General features: G+C 44.3%; 2 protein-coding genes across 2 annotated transcripts in view; one reads left to right on the top strand and one right to left on the bottom strand.

The window, feature by feature from the left end:
• Window positions 1–8,823, top strand: part of LOC116518585 (von Willebrand factor A domain-containing protein 1-like) — a 31,087-nt gene extending 22,264 nt beyond the window's left edge. The window contains exons 3-6 of the mRNA XM_032232087.1: window positions 3,276–3,554; window positions 4,603–4,875; window positions 5,433–5,702; window positions 6,838–8,823. Of these exons, the coding sequence (XP_032087978.1) occupies window positions 3,276–3,554; window positions 4,603–4,875; window positions 5,433–5,702; window positions 6,838–6,878 (863 nt within the window). The 3' untranslated portion in view covers window positions 6,879–8,823. The remainder of the gene's footprint in view (window positions 1–3,275; window positions 3,555–4,602; window positions 4,876–5,432; window positions 5,703–6,837) is intronic.
• LOC116518586 lies at window positions 8,719–16,189 on the bottom strand. Its single transcript, XM_032232088.1, has 5 exons — window positions 15,941–16,189; window positions 14,895–15,034; window positions 13,221–14,022; window positions 11,204–11,377; window positions 8,719–10,706 (listed from the first exon to the last, which is right to left on the bottom strand). The coding sequence occupies exons 1-5, from the start codon at window positions 16,033–16,035 to the stop codon at window positions 10,532–10,534; spliced, it is 1,386 nt and encodes a 461-aa protein (XP_032087979.1). The 5' UTR covers window positions 16,036–16,189; the 3' UTR covers window positions 8,719–10,531.
• Between the last annotated feature and the right edge of the window lie 53 nt (window positions 16,190–16,242).

Raw genomic sequence — 16,242 nt, 5'->3', positions numbered from 1 at the left:
GCTGGAGCCTGTTCCCAGTGTAAGTTTCCAGATGAAGGGAACAGCTAAAGAACAGGGGTTGACTTGGGAGGAAGGCCATAGGTGGACAGTGAACGGCCCCTCCCAGAGGAAATAAAAGAGGAGCGAAAGGGGAGTGGAGTTTGCAAGAGACCATTAGTTCACTTCATTGATTCGTGACTCTCCAAGACACCTTGCCACGTTTGCAGATCTCGGCCTGGCAGTTCTCCAAGCCAGAGAAGGTCTGTGACCATAAATCCTCCCTGAAAGACTTTGCTGGATGTGAATGAGCAGAATTCACAGTCAATTAATAAAAGGGGTTTTTGTCGGGACCAGGAGTTTTCTTCGGGCTCTTGAGCAGCTTAGCTCAGAGCACCGTTGTAAATATGAACCAGCATCTGAATTTTGACCACGTTTTTTCCAGTGCTGTTGTAGCTTTGAGCAGTCACTAAATGAACTGTTGTGTGTCGAGGACTACCTGTATTGCCTTTGATAACATCCGTCTCCTACTCGACTTCATCCAGCACACCGAATTGGGCTAAGGGCGTTGTGCTGCGATCCACCGCAGTTTGTTTCCGAGGTGGGAGCCAAACCTGGCACTTTGAAGCTTTAAACTGTGCAGACCTGGAGAGCTCTCAGCAACCAGGCCTGAGTAAATGTTAAGCCCATCCTGCTTCTTTGGGTGGGAAGCTTACAAATCCAGGGCCTGCGGGATGTGGTTAGAATATTCTGGGCCAGGCGAAGGCCAGGAGGATGGGAAGCAACAGCTTCATCCAAAACAAACGCAGGTCATTCGAATTCATCCTAAACCTATAATTTTGCTTTCAAGGCACGGAGGCCTCCCAGCTCCCCAAACTGGCTTTATGGTTTGGACTTCGGGGGCCATGGCTAATTGGCATTAACTTTCCTGCGGTTAGCTGCCAAAGATATTGGTGGGAACCAAAAGCAACAGTTCATTGGCAAGAGGGAAAGTTTCCCCCTCCTTCTTCTGTGGATGAAAAAAAAAACCATTTATTTTGTGGCCTTTCTGTTAGTCCAGAGAATCACTGCAGAGTTATCTGCTATAATAATTATAATAATTATCTGCTATAAAGTCCTACTTGTCAACGACTACTTCAACTTCAACCGCAATAATACACGGGCAAACAATAGATACAAACTCAAAGTAAACCGCTCCAAACTCGATTGCAGAAAATGCGACTTCAGCAATAGATTGGTCAGTGCCATATCTTAACCTTAAACTGTCCACTGTGGAGCTCACACGTTTCCTAAGAGGTCCTGCCCTACTGTCCCCATTGATATGTACTCATTTTATGTGTTCGTGGTCATGTTATACTTATTTATATCCATCCATTTCTACCAAACTCATGTGAAAATGTCCATGTCCATACTAACACCTGTTACCGTGTACGTGTTGACAAATAAATAAATAAATAGCAATACAGAAAAGCACATCTGATAGTAAACCGATAATAAGGCTCCTTCAAATGCCGCAAGATAGTTTTGGTTTTCCTTCCTTCCTTCTGTAGGAAGTTAAAACCCACCCCTCTCCTAGAAAAATGAAATATCCTGGGAAATATTGAAAGGCATAATATTATATTTTCCCTGGATAAGAAATGGAGAAACATGTTTTAGGAAACAGACTCACTCTTAATAGCCCACCCCCTTTGTCAATGGGCCATTAAAGCCTGGGCTAGTCTACTGTACATACCAAAGGTAGGATTGGCCTTCTACAGAAACTCACCACGTGGCATCTGGGAACTCAACCAAACTTGGGACTCAAAAGACACACAACCTACAAAGTTAGCTAACACACACACACATACACTGCCCCTGGGGGTCTGATAACCAATCTGAATACATTTCTTACATAGGAACAGGAAACAGAGAGGTAGGGCCGAACAGAGAGTAGAAAAAACTCAGCAAGCCCTTTTTTCTTCTTCACCCAACATCTGGAAACATGGGATCCCCCTTTTCTGTTCAGAAGTTCAAGCCATGTGATCCTGTCCACCATTAAACCATCTTTCCAAGCAGTCTCCATGTTTCCAGTGTCTTTTTCCCCACTTGGAGCTGAACCCGGATGGACATTCCTTCCTTTCCTTCTTTCCTTCCTTTCCTTTCCTTTCTTTCTTCCCTTCCTTCCTTCCTTCCTTCCTTCCCTCCCTCCCTCCCTTCCTTCCTTGCAAGTGAGTGCCATGGATCTTTCTGAAAGTAGCTTGTTAAATAAAAACAATGCTTCTGTAGCAAACCCTCGAAGTTGGGCTGCTTGCAAACCTGGTACTTTAAACAAGGCTAAGAGGTTAAACAAGATTTAAACAATCTGGTGGCTGTTTTTTAAAACCCCACTGTACAGCTGAATTCTCTGTGGGGATATGGATCTGCTTTCAGGGGCTTATAAGGAAGTCTAAAACTCAGACCAAGTAAAACTACAAATCAGAAATAGGACGAAAGATTACGCAGATGGCATGCCTTATATAAATCTACATACATAATACGGGACTTACACACTTAACAAGTATTTCCTTGGAGATCTAATTTGGGACTTGGAGACATTTCAATCCGGTAGATGATGGTAAGACTCTAGCATTTTGTTTAATGTTTACATTTTTTGGCTAAGAGGGAAGTTTTGGAAGCTTCCCATCCTTGCAGCGCTGTCTTTGCTGCCATCTGCTGGCGAGATCAGAGATAAACACGTGCTTTCTAAAAGCATCTTTCTATATTTCATATAATGCAGATTACATTTCGGTCCTTCCTAATTTGTTCCTTTTTTTTCACAGCAAGTTCCCAAACTGGAGTTAGCTCTGTTGGTTTGCACGCAAGGGACATGCTTTTTCTAGAAGCTATAGGGCCCTCGGACCTCAGAAAGGGAAGGAAGCACTAGATACCCAAGAGTGAATGGACTGGTGGATGATGAACAGCCCCTCCCAGAGAAAATAAAAGAGTAGAGAAAGGGAGTGGAGTTTGCAGGAGACCATTAGTTCACTTAAGTTGTTGGTGACTCTTTGAGACTCCTGGCCAAGTTTTGCAGAGATCGGTCTGGCAGCTCTCCAAGCCAGATAAGGTTTGTGGCCGTAAATCCTCCCTTGAAAGACTTGGCTGGATGTGAATGAGCAGAATTCACAGTAAATCAATAAAGGGGTTTTTGTCGGGACAAAGAGTTTGCTTCAGGCTCTTGGGAAGCCTCGGTCAGAACATAAAGTTGCCAAGTATGGAGACCTTAATCTAAGTTAATCGTGCGGCAGGAACACAGCTAAGAGTTTTCTTCCTTTTCCTTCCAGCCGTCATCCAAGCCAAGCGTCTCAGAGCCACAGATGTCTCCACTAGCAGTTTCCGCCTCACTTGGCCCCAGCTTCTGACGCAGGACACCGGCTACTACATTTTGGAGTACGCCCCGAGTGGCGAACCCCGGCGGAAAGTATCCAGACAACTCACTGGCGACCATACCAGCATTGTGGTGGCTCAGCTAGCCTCGCAAACCACCTATGAGGTTGTCCTCATCCCAGAATCCAATGAGAAATACATCCCGCCACAAACCACAAGGGTCACCACTCTGGAAGGTAAGAAAGGGAGGGGGGATTTTCCCGTGGGGGGCGGTGTTAATTTTTAAGAAGATACATCTGACTAGCATTAACTAGGAGAGGGAAGCTATGGCAAATCTAGACAGAAGCCTAAAAAGCAGAGACATCACCCTGCCAACATAAGTGTGTCTAGCCAAGGCGATGGTTTTCCCAGTTGCAATGGACGTCTGTGAAGGTTGGACCATAAGGAAGGCTGAGCGCCAAAGAATGGAGGCCTTTGAACTCTGGTGCTGGAGAAGACTCATACAATACAATAGCAGAGTTGGAAGGGACCTTGGAGGTCTCCTAGTCCAACTCACTGCCCAGGCAGAAAGCCGTATACTATTCCAGACAAATGGCTATCCAACATCTTCTTAAGGACTTCCAGTGTTGGGGCATTCACAACTTCTGGAGGCAAATTCTGTTCCACTGATTAATTGTTCTGACTGTCAGGAAATTTATCCTCAGTTCTAAGTTGCTTCTCTCCCTGATTAGTTTCCACCCATTGCTTCTTGTTCTACACTCAGGTGCCTTGGAGAATAGTTTGACTCCCTCTTCTTTGTGGCAACCCCTGAGACATTGGAAGATTGCTATCATGTCTCCCCTAGTCCTTCTTTTCATTAAACTAGACACACCCAGTTCCTGCAACAGGGGTCATGTGATCACTTTTTGCGACTTTCTGAGCGAGATTCTCTTAACAAGCGTGCTGGTTAACTTAACAAGTGCGGCGATCCACTTAACAACAGTGGCATGAAAGGTCGTAAAATGGGGCAAGATTCACTTTAACAACTGTCTCGCTTAGCACAGAAATGTTGGGCTCAACTGCGGCCGTAAGTCAAGGATTCTGCACATTTGTAAGGGCTGTCAGAAAGATCAGGAGGCATTTTCCTTCTTAGCTGTTCAGTGTTATTTCTTTTTATCATTTGTACTCCTTTTCTCAGGTGAAAAATGTCTTCGGTAAAAATTGTTGTATACAGGTAGCGCCTATTTTGCAGATCGCTTTGATCAGGTTCCCTTTTTAACTTTATTGCATTGCTTCTCTCCGCAGATGTGGTCAGCCCAGCCCAGATTCTTATCTCGGAGTCCAAACCCCACAGCTTCCGGGTCAGCTGGTCTCCCATCCTCGAGAGCGTGGCCGCCTATCAAGTCATGTACGGCCCCCTGAACGACAACTTGGTCCAGCTGCAAGAGGTGGACGGGAGGCTCAATAGCACCGTCCTGGAAAACCTCCTGGCCAACACCAGCTACTTGGTGACGGTCTCCGCCATTTATAAGTCTGGCAAGGAGAAAGCCCTCTCAGCCAAAGCCTGCACACGGGAAGGTGAGCAGGAAAGAAGGAAGGAGGGAGGGAAGATGTCAGGGTAATGATTTAAGAGCTGGCCAGCTGCTACAATGCTGTAATGCTAGGAATGAGTCAGCAAGGTTTTTGGGCTCATATCACTTTAAGAGCCTGTAATAAGAAGAGGCCCTGTTGGGGCATATCTCTTCTTCCATGTGTGCTTTCGTGCTGTAATTGCTGATTGTTTGAGATCTGACTAAAGTATGTGTATGTATATAGCCTTTGTAGATAAAACCACTATTTAATACAAAACTCTGTTTACTGTATTTGCTCCTGGGTTGTCTCACATAATCACATTGCGCACACTCTGACAGAAGAACTGGGCACACTTAGGATCCTAAAGAGCTGCAGAATAAAGCTGGTGGATTTTTCTCTTTTGATTAGTATTACAACTGCCAACATCCCTCGCCTAACTTCCTCCTAGGTTGCCCGCTTGGCTAATCCCAGCACCAATTGTGATTTTCTTTTCCCTGTTTCGGCCTGGAGAAGGCCCATGCATCATCCTCATTCTTTTTGCTTTCCTTTTCTCCAATGGACAGACTACTACAAAATAAAGCACCTCCATTTTGAAGATCTGAGCCCCAGCTCTGTAAAGGCCTCCTGGGATTCAGCAGGAGGAGATGTGTTGGGGTACCGTGTTCGGTGTCGGCGGCAAGCTGGCCCTTCAACCCTCCTCAGCGTCTCATCACAGATCCACAGCGTTCTGCTGTCAGACCTGACCCCTGGCAGCAACAACAAAGTGTGTGTGAAGCCTGTCTACAGAACCCATCCTGGGAAAGGACTGTGTCGAATGGTCCATCGGCAGCCTGGTAAGAGACACAGGAAAGGAAGTAATTTAGGTTCTGTTGCCTATTGATTGACCTTGGTATCTCTAGGATTGAGGGAGGGGTAGACAAAGCAGGCTGCAATGTGAGAGAGGAGGGGTCCTTGCTATTTTTTAAAATGCACCATTGCTTGTACCGTGAAAATAAGACCTCCCCGGATAATAAGCCAAATCGGGCTTTTGAGTGCATGCGCTAAAATAAGCCCACCCCTAAAATATTTAAACGCATACGTAGCTGGTCCCTGGCATTTCCTGGGGGGGAAAGGGGGAAACAGGCCCCATGCGCCCCACATGCACCTGCCGCAAACCCTAGCTACCATGCCCCTTCTCTTAGTGGTGGCCACAAAAAGAACGGCAAGCCCAGTGACGGTAAGGCTGGCAAGTGTGTGCCAGAAACAGAGAGAGAACCTCCGGCCCTCTCTGGATCAGCTTATTCACAGGCCAAGTTTGAGGGACCTCCTACCTCTAAAATAATAGGCCTCCCCGAAAATAAGGCCAAATGCTTATTTCAGGGGTCAAAAGAAAATAAGACCCTGTCTTATTTTCGGGGAAACACGCTCTATGGTTGCTGAGCCTATTTGAATGAATTTTTTAAAGAGATATTCTAACCAAATAGAGCAGAGAGGAAGAAAGACAACGGTTTGGAGGTCAGGACAATGTTTTTCCATGGCTCCTTAGAATAAGTGTAAGGTGGCCTGAGAAATTTAGTTTTTTCTTCTAAGAAAATTGGGACTTCTGTTTCCGAAGGTCTCTAGTTGTGCCAGGAAGAAAACCGATAATTTCATTTCCAGTTTTAAGCAGGAGGAAGAAACATGGCACAAGTTTGTTGTTTTTTTTAAATCCCAAACGCAGCCACACAATTCAGCATGGAGCAGATTAAGAAATTCAGATTCAGATAAGGAATTTGCAAGGAACGTGCTCCCCCTGGTGGCTGTCCCAGGAAAGTTCCCCGTGAAATATGCTACCGTACTTCCCGCGTTTTCTTTTCTTTTTTATATATATATATATATAGCTACTTGCAAACTTTTCTCCTGCTTCAGCTTATTCTGCAAATAAGAGACTTGCGAGGCAACCTTTATTTGTCCATAGGACGCTGATTCTTTGGTTCTTTCTCTTCGCAGCTTCAGCCGCAGGTAGCTACAGGCGCCGGAAGAAAGCGTGAGAATTTGTGAACTAAGTTTTTGTGGGTCAGAAGACAAGGACACAGCCTGGGACAAAGTTATCAGGACCCCCGGAAGAGGGAGGCTACAGCCCCAAGTCTTTTTAACCTCTGGCTACCCTGTTCTCTTTTGCAACTGACTTGCCTACAAAAGCCCCCCCCCCCCCCCCCCCCAATTTGGCTCGGTTACAGAAAACAGCTTCACAGGGATATTGGATGTTGCTAGGGGGGAAAAAAAGACTTTTTGCTCACGGAATTTCCTTTCCTTTCCTTGGAATGGCAGCGAAAGACTCAAGTCCAGCTTCTTTTGCATTGTTATTTATTTGTGTTTTGTATGAAATGGGAGGAGAATAAGCAAAAGATCTTGGTTCCTTTCTCACCTGCAAGTGAGACCCTTCACCTTCTAATCTGCATTCTGAATTCTAAGAACTGTCCTTCTGCTTCAAAAGTGATTGCAGTTTGGTTGGGATGGGTGTGTGTGTGTGGGGGGGGGGAATTAGAAGCACAAGGCAGATCCCAAATGATTCCTTGGTTATTGTCCAAGGTGGTGGCCCAAAATCTGTTGAACACTGTTGTCATTGAATGAAGCACCTATAATAGAATTCCAAAGATTTCCTTGAGACGGAGGGAGAACGGAGAGCAAAGCCAAGGATATTTCCTGTTTTATTTATGCACATTTGCTCTGTCCTTGGAAGCAAATAGTTAAAGACTGCCAAGATGTAAAACTCTTCTTCAGGCTCACGTTAACCTTTGAGTTGTGGGGCCAGGATCCACATTCCAAGAAATTAGGTGGATTAGGACCACGGGCTTGGCAATGGCAGGACATAATATGTGACTGAATAAAATCGACAGATACAGTTACTGAACAGTAAACTAATAGGCCAATGAACTTGCTTCATCCCAGTCTATTTTGGGTGGCATCAAAAATAATTTTTTTGGGAGGGGAGAGAATGCAACCATTTAGAGAAGTAAAGTGAAGCACCCCCGCCATAGATACTAGAGACAATTACCTGGTAAAGAGAGATAAAGATAGATATCAAAGGGTAGCTGTGGTGCTCAGAACATCTTTGGCAACAAGGTAATGTATATTGTTCAAATGTAGAGAGGGAGCATTACACGTGGCTGGGTCCATCGGTGAATTGAACAGTGGCCTATGCAAAAGAAATATTGCACTTTTCTGGAAATGTGAGAGGTGGCTGGGCTGCCTCACACCCGAGACCATCCAGCAAAATCACATGCACAGTTCAGAAGACACAACCTGAAGCACTTTTTTATGTAAAGTGATGGGTGCCGGAGACGCTGTTCCCTAGCCGTGTCGGCCCTTTGGGGGCCAGTAGTTTGCAAATGACCATAACCTGACCAGTTTATACAGCACTGCCAGACAATTGGAGCTTAGGGCCAGGATAATACAGTATTATCCTGACCATCCTGGGAGGCGGACTCCAATGGATTTGTGGAGCAGCTAGCTGGAGATGGTGAACCTAAAATATACAACCAGAAAATCTCTACCATAAATCACTGCATCTTGGATCACCAGCTCCTCAGGATGAAGTTCAGCCGAAATGCTTATTTTCCACGCATGTTTTGTTTAACTGTTTCATTGTGGGAGCCTCCATCTGCATGAGAATTGAATTAGCCCAGACAACAGTGAAATTTCTCAGCCCAAACTAGTTAACAGGAAGACAGGTGTTTGTTTGTTTTTTAAAAAAGGGACAATTGTAATAATGCAAGTAATGTTGTGGCTTGTCGCTAGTTGTAATGAAACCCGAAAAGCTTTCATTCCTGCTTCAGAATGTGCGCGTGACAGTTGGAAACCATTTCATTTTCTCCATAATTCTTTCATGTACCGTTTTACTAATGCAGTAGCCATTCTCTCTCCTCAGCTTACTCCAGCAGCAACATTGTCATGTATCCTTTGAAATAAGGTGAATTAAACAGAGAACAAACGAGCCAAGTAATTCTGAATATTTTTTCCCTCCCTCTGTTGGATGCGGTCCCACCGAATGCAATGAATGCCATGGCAGTCACGGTTCGTTTTCAAGGAATGAGACTCGGGAACATCGTGATCTGTTGACATGAGATTATTATTTTTTTTTTTTGAGAGCAGAAACTGGGGAAAGAAAGAGAGATTTAATTTCCTGCAGGGTACTTGAGGGCAGTCAGATCCTGTGTCATGGCAGGAAAGATCAAGCCTACAGAAGTATGTAAACAGCCATCAATCAGTGTGTGTGTGTGTGTGTGTGTGTGTGTGTGTGTGTGTGTGTGTGTGTGTGTGTGTAGCAGAAGTTTAAAAAGGGAGGGAAGAGATTTGTTAATTGGCTGGTCTATATTTTTATTGGCTTGCTAGGATATTGTCGGTGTAATGATGTCTGTACAAGGAATGTAGAAGACCAGTTAGAAACCTCCCAAGTTTGAAAACAGTAATAATAAAAAAGAAATACAATTCCATTGAAGGAGCTAGCAAAATTAGGTAAGAAAGCTTCTACAAACAAAATTGATTGGCAAAGAAAGATATCCATCCTCAGCCAGTACGGAATTTCTGGTCAACCGGCAAATTGTTAAGTATGAAACTGGATAACATGCAAATGTTTCGGAACCTATGTACTCAGGACTGCGATCCTATTAGGTTATAAGGGATTATCCGTAGGGATAAAAGATTCTGTAAATGTGCAAAGAAGTTTGGGAAAGCTGGGTCGAATAGCTATTTCAAAGGAATCTTCTCTATTAACTTTGTTTTTTCACTCAAAAATTCAAGGTACAGGCACGACTGATCAATGAGGATAATTCATCATAGAGTAATTCTTGTTAGGAAGAGGACAGTTTTGATCCCGATTGGATTTATTCCATGTCAAGATAGTTTCTGCGGTTACTCACCAAGGACGATACCAAAATGCTTGTGGGCCAGCCATAAAACTGCTTCAATAAAAGATACATATATCTAGAACCTCTCTGACATGTCAGTAACAGGTTAGATATCTTCTCTTTGCAAGTCTAAGAATTAAACGAACCTCAAAAAAATATTAAAAACTACCACTGAAATAGGAAAGCAACCAAGTATCAAAGCATTCAATAAAAGATGGAAAACGTACATATTTTTTCTTCTAGCGTAATATAATTTTTTGTTTGAGCCAAAGATTTTTTGATAAGTAATCAATTTTTTTTTAATTCACAGTGCCATCCTAATCAAAAAATTAAAGCAAACGAGAGAAAATCCTGAGTGAATGTCCTTTGCCAAACTAGTTTGAGACTGCAGGCAGTAACAATCAAATTGTGTCTCGAAAAAAGGCACACACGCACACACATCAAAGCTGTACACACCAAGTCAGAAAACAATTGCCTTTGAGAAAGAGATGTCCGATGCTTTGCCTTAATTCTCCCCAGTAAACCAGGATATCCGGTTACCTCTTTCTCTAGCAAGGAATTGTTGCTCTTTTCATTTCATTTTCTAAAGAGACCCTGTCCTGTGGCACTTCTCAAAGTTTAAATCAGCTGAGTGATCAAGAAGGCATACAAATGACCGGACTGGACACTCGGAATCACACCGCTGTCTCCCCCCCAAAAACAAGCCATTATTCACTGGGAACAGAGGAAAGCCCTGCTGATCCTAACCTGCCTTTCTTCTATCTCCTCTGATGCCCAATGTCTCCATAGGCTGTTTACCAGTAGGCCCTGAGGGAGGTGGGAGTGGGCTTCTGTTGCTGCTGGAACTCTTTCGATGCTCTTGCTAGCGCCTCCCTATAATCGAAGACCGACTGTATTTCTGGGCTGCTTCTTAGAAGTTTGTTGTTCTTGTGGGCTTCGTAGTGGAATTGAGAGTCCCTCATTTCGTACCTAAAACCCACAAGGAAGGAAGGAGAAATGGGCTTGGATTCATGCCGCTGAGGGCTCTCTGCTTACAAATGAACATTGCCCACGGAACCCCTGGATTAATATGTCCCAAATCTCATGGATGCAACAAATCTCACCAGATTTCCCCCTGGCCCTGCTGAATCTACTCTCAGCACCCGATCCAAAGAATTTATAGGCCCTGCCCAAGCCTCGGAGACAGACGTGCTATTCAGTTGGTTCTGACAGGTTCTGGAGAACCGGTCGTAGAGAGTTTGAGTAGTTCGGAGAACCGGCAGATAGGCTGGCCCCGCCCCCGCTGCCTCCCAGCTGATCTTTTGTTGCTCTGATCAGGAGAACGGAGCTGGAAAGCAGATTAGTGGGTTGGGGGAGGAATGGGGATTTTACAGTATCTTTCCCCTGCCACGCCCACAAAGCCACGCCCACAGAACCAGTAGTAAAAAAATTTGAACCCCACCACTACTCGGAGAACATGTCCTCACCACTTGGGCCGGGGGCCACGGGTTCGTTCCAATTCCTGCTGCCTCTTTAATTCCAACAGCCAGCCCTCTTCCACACGCAGGCACTCGAGTCGGAGACGAGCCAGCTCTTTCTGGTAGGGAGACATTTCAATCAGGTCTCTCCCCATCGTGCTTTCGGAAAGCGTCTGCAGGAAGCTGAACCCCAAATAATAATAATAATAATAATTAAATGTTAAATGTCTTGCAGTTTCTCCAAGTCAACTGGCCTCTACGAGAAACACCGCGCTATGCATAACTTGATTTTATTGTCTATGGGCAGCACAGGACAGCTGTACAAGAAACCACTGTTTTTGTCAGGCAGGACAATGATCTAATAAAAGATTTTGTGGTCTAATTAAGTATTTTGCTGTTTGTCATAAAGCTGGGGAAATTTCCTAGAACAAGGCTTTTGTGTTTGTGGGAGCTGAAATTTCAACACACTACTGTGTCCACCTGTTATTACCGTGTTTCCCAAAAATAAGACAGGGTCTTATTTTTTTCTGACCCCCGAAATAAGCACTTGGTCTTATTTTTGGAAAGGCCTCATTATTTTTGAGATTCAGGAGGCGGCGAGCGTGGTCACCTCATGGCTGCTGCTGTGTGGCAATATTTTTGGGGAGGGCTTATTTTCAGGGAAACAGGGTATTTATTTAAAACATATCAGCCGCCTAATTCTAGAGGACCTCTGGATGGAATACATAGCTAAAAGAAAACACAATTACAATAACAAACATTAAATAAATGTTACAACAACAGGCAGCTGACACCAAAAATACCACATTTTTTAAAACTCGCCCAGGATTAACTTGGGGTAAGATGGTAGGTCAACAAACAAACTCTAACAAAACCAACAAACCGAAACAGGGGGCATTAAATAATAACAAATATTAATTCCTGGCCTTGTTCTGTCTCTTTGGCTCCTCGAAGTTGGTTTCTTTCTCAGATAATCTCTTGAGCTCAGCTGAGGCTCAACTTTTATTATCATTCCACCCCAGGAAAGTGCTCCTTCAGGGTACGATAATGAAGCTACCATCGACTATGAAGCAAGATGTTCCTCAATAGTTCTCAATTCTGATTATTTAAAACAGCCCCTTTTTAATAATTTAAACAATAGTCAAAAGACGAACAGAGGTAAATGCAAGCATTTCATATTGACTCATCAGTACCTACCTTACAAGAACACGGATGAAAATTAGCCTCAAATATAAGATTTGGCAAGAGCATTAATTAAGCCTATAATGTATGCAAAAAAGCAACCAATGACAAGCCTTATGCACATAGGAGGCAGATTGACATGAAGACAACCAATGACAAGTCTTATGCCCACGGGAGGCATAGATTGACATAAGGCTGCCTCTGCAAGCAGAAGGGATGCTTTAAATGGTTAATGGCAACAGCCTCAGCAAAAGGTAGGAAACAAGTGTTCCTGTGGCATAGTAAAACTTTAAATGCAGTTTGGATCCACCTGGCGGCCCATAGATAGTATGTGTCTCACAATGGCCGAAGAGGGCATTTTATGGCCATGGTTTGCTGTATTATGATATGTCAGAGTATGAATATTCATAGACTAGAATAGATCAGTCAATGAATAGGCATAGCAACTGGGTCAGCCAATGAGGGCCGTCTGGAAACAGAAACTTAAGCTTGGAGTCTGGGTGTCGCTTAGCTGAGAACTGAAACTGACACTAGTCTGTAAGCTCTGAGTCTGCTGCTCTGAGAAGTAAACTAGTCTAAACCTGTCTGTCTGCTCTGAAACTCTGAAATGAAACTAACTGTTCTCTCCTGCTGTGTTCTGCTTGTAACTTCTACCAGTAGAAAGAATCTACTATTGGTATTGTACATTTATTCATCTGTTATTATGTATATAAAGAAGTTAATGAATCCAGCTGAATCAGTTATCTGTGTGTGCTTCCTGGATTTGATTTTTCTGAACGAACTCTGACATGATAATAGTAATTGTGATTATGTTAGGTCAGGAGGCTTAGAAGCTTCTTCTTACCGTTCATTGATCTCCTCTGCGCTGGGCGAGGAGATATCAGAAGAAGCCAAACTGTAAGGACTCCAAGAGTTCCTCGGTGTCCTCAGTCCAACTGCCTTGGTGGAAGTCCAGGATTTTGATGCTAATGTTCCTGGCCTGAAGAACCTCAACCGCGACTGTCTGCTTGATATGCTTTTCTTTCTGATTCCCCTGGGCTTCCCCAGCTGAGGCGGAGGCTGGGCACAGGCATTAGCCTTAGCCGAGGTAGGTCTCCAGATAGGCCTCGGAGACTGAGAACGTGATCGGAGCCAGCATGGGCGTTTGGCATCCGGAGAGAAGGAGCAGGAGCGGGTAACCTCAGAGTGACTAAGCGAACGGCCTCTGCGGAATGTGAACGAGGATCTTTCCGGCAAGCAAGCTCGGACTGGAATCTTGGGGGGTAGCAAAGACTTGACGCCAATCACATGAGGGGCCCCGAGTTTCAATGGGGCAGAAAGATCCCCTAAGGCAGGAGAGTTCTGACTTATAGAGCCAAATAATCCTGAAGTTTTGTTTAGTGGGGATGAATGTAAGGTTGGAATGGCCAAATCCATCAAATTATCATCTAATGATCTCGTTAGATGCTTTTCTTTCAGTAACCATTCTGTCTCAGTGCGTGACCCTGATGGATGCTGTTTGAAACTTGAAGGACTTGGGTCAGCCACGTGTTCCAGAGCAGAAGTATAATCTCGATCTGGATGGACAGTTAGGCCGGAGGCTAAGCTATCCACCTGAACCTTCAGGTTTCGTAAGCTTTCTTCCAAGTCTTCAATGGTAAAGACCCCTGTCGTAGAGTGAGTCAAGAGAAAAGGGGGGGGGGAATCCATGCAGTTAGAAGACCGAAAACATAAACCAGCCCATAATGAGCATGACCAAATTTCAATCAAAATGACAAGCAATTATTATTCTTTGCTGTCTTTAAGGAACACACACGAGACATGTGTTGAGTTCAAAAGCTGCCTGTAGCATTCCCTCTTTTTTCCAATAGGGAGAAACAAACGTGGATTTGGAAGCAGCCAAAATGACTGTGAAGAGGGAGATAGAAATGGATTTAAGTGTGGGGTGGAGGACTCCAAGATGTTTAGGAATACAGGTAGTCCTCGACTTGCAACTATTCAGTTAGTGACCAGCCAAAAGTTACAACAGCACCGGAAAAAAAATGACATGACGGCTTTTTACATTTACGATCGTTGATCATGTGATCAAAATTTGAAGGCTTGGCAACTGACTCATATTTATGATGGATGCAGACTCCCCGGGATCATGTGATCCTCTTTTGCGACCTTCTGACAGATAAAGTCAGCGTGGAAGCCAGACTCACTTAACAACCATGCTACTAACTTAACCACTGCAGTGAGTCACTTAACAACAGTGGCAAGAAGGGTCGTAAAATGGGGCAAAATTTACTTACAAATATTTCGCTTAGCAAGAGAAATTGTGGGCTCAATTGTGGTCATAAGTCGAGGACTACCTGTACAGTCCAAAGAAGATCAAAGCAAGCAAAATGGTGGACGCCATCTTGCTTGTTTTGAAACACTCTGCCGTTTGGCTCTCTTCCTGAGGCTGAGGGACAGCAGGCCTCGAAGTTCAAAGTCACTCTGCACGCTCCCTGGAACTACGAGGCTTCGAACCTGGGTCCCACCCAGCACTCTTTACCATTTTCTTCCTCAAGCAGCAATGACTTTCTCTGCTGGTCATCCCCGTGAAGAGCCGGGCGCCTCCCTAGGTTTACAAAGCCGACGTTGTGGGTTGTGTTGGTTTTTCGGCTGTTGCCAAGGAAGTCCTTTGAGGCCTCTCTAGAAAAAGAAAGAACAAAATGACGTCATTTTAACGTTGACTGTTAAAACTTAATCCAGAAACCACAACCGCCCCCCCATATATTTTTTTATGAATTATCCCATTCTGGTCTGTTTTTCCCACCATTTCTTAGCTCACCCCAAATGACATAGGTGGGGCTCTTTCTTAAAAAAAATAATAACGTGCTTGCAACAAGCAAAGTAGGATCAGAAATACCTTTTTCTTTTCTCTCCCTCTCACACAGTTGAGAAAGATCCCGAGTGAAAAAACAATTATCTAATAATGAGTATATGCCTGTGGCGGGCATATAAATTTGTTTAATAATAATATTTCAACAATTTAACATTAATCAAATAAAAAAATAAAAGTAGTAATAAATACATAAACAAACTAAAATAAAATAAATAAAATAAATAAAATGAATAAACTAAAATAAAATGAATAAACTAAATAAATTGAATAAAGTAAATAAAATAATAAACTAAATAATAAACTAAATAAAATAATATTTAAATAAATAAAGAAAACCTGAGGTGCCCAGTACCTCAGTACATCATCTTTGTGAACGATCTATGTATTTATACTGAAGCGGTTTAGAAATTCATAAATAAGACAAAAACACATTAAAATACACCTCCACTTTCTCAGGCAGGGAGACTACAACCTCCATCATCCCCAGCCAGCATGGGCACCGGGGTGGAGGGATATAAGGCTTTGGAATCCGACCTCTTGTCTGTCATGACCTCTATATACTTGTTCGCCCTCAAGACCTTCCACTCCCGAGGGACTACAATTCCCATTCTCCCCAGCCAGCCGCCGCCGCCGCCACCCCCCCAGCAGAGAATCTCCTCAGAAACCTCCATTGGGTGGTCCTCTCGCTTAATTTCCTTCAAAATCCCCGTTACCTGAGGGAGGCTCCGCGGCCTCGCACTCGCAAAGCCTCCGCCTCCGCCATCCACGGCCTACCTGAGGCGTCGCCTTCATCCTCGGCCTCAGCCATCGCCTCAACATTCCCGTTGCCAAGGAGACGGGCCGCCCTCCTTGGACGGCCGAGACTCGATTAAGATTGGTCCTCTCCGCTTACCGTCCCTATTGCTCGCCCACCCCGTTGGCGCCTCTTCCTTTCGTGCCTTAATCTTCTCCGAAGCACGTGACTGAGGTGGGGAGGAAAGGGGGAGGTTTCTTTCCTGGCTTCCAAACCCTGCGA

This window comes from Thamnophis elegans, chromosome 15 (assembly GCF_009769535.1).
Source record: "Thamnophis elegans isolate rThaEle1 chromosome 15, rThaEle1.pri, whole genome shotgun sequence".
NCBI classification, from domain to species: Eukaryota; Metazoa; Chordata; class Lepidosauria; order Squamata; family Colubridae; genus Thamnophis; species Thamnophis elegans.
The sequence above is the reverse complement of the archived record's forward strand: the minus strand, read 5'-3'. Positions and strand labels throughout refer to the sequence as shown.

Excerpts from the sequence above, each read along its gene's own strand:
- LOC116518586 (XM_032232088.1), bottom strand. The coding sequence starts at position 16,035 with ATGGCTGAGGCCGAGGATGAAGGCGACGCCTCAGGTAGGCCGTGGATG. Across the intron at positions 15,035-15,940 it reads GGCCGCGGAGCCTCCCTCAG|AGAGGCCTCAAAGGACTTCC; the intron begins GTAACGGGGATT and ends TTCTTTTTCTAG. Across the intron at positions 10,707-11,203 it reads CGTGGCCCCCGGCCCAAGTG|GTACGAAATGAGGGACTCTC; the intron begins GTGAGGACATGT and ends TGTGGGTTTTAG.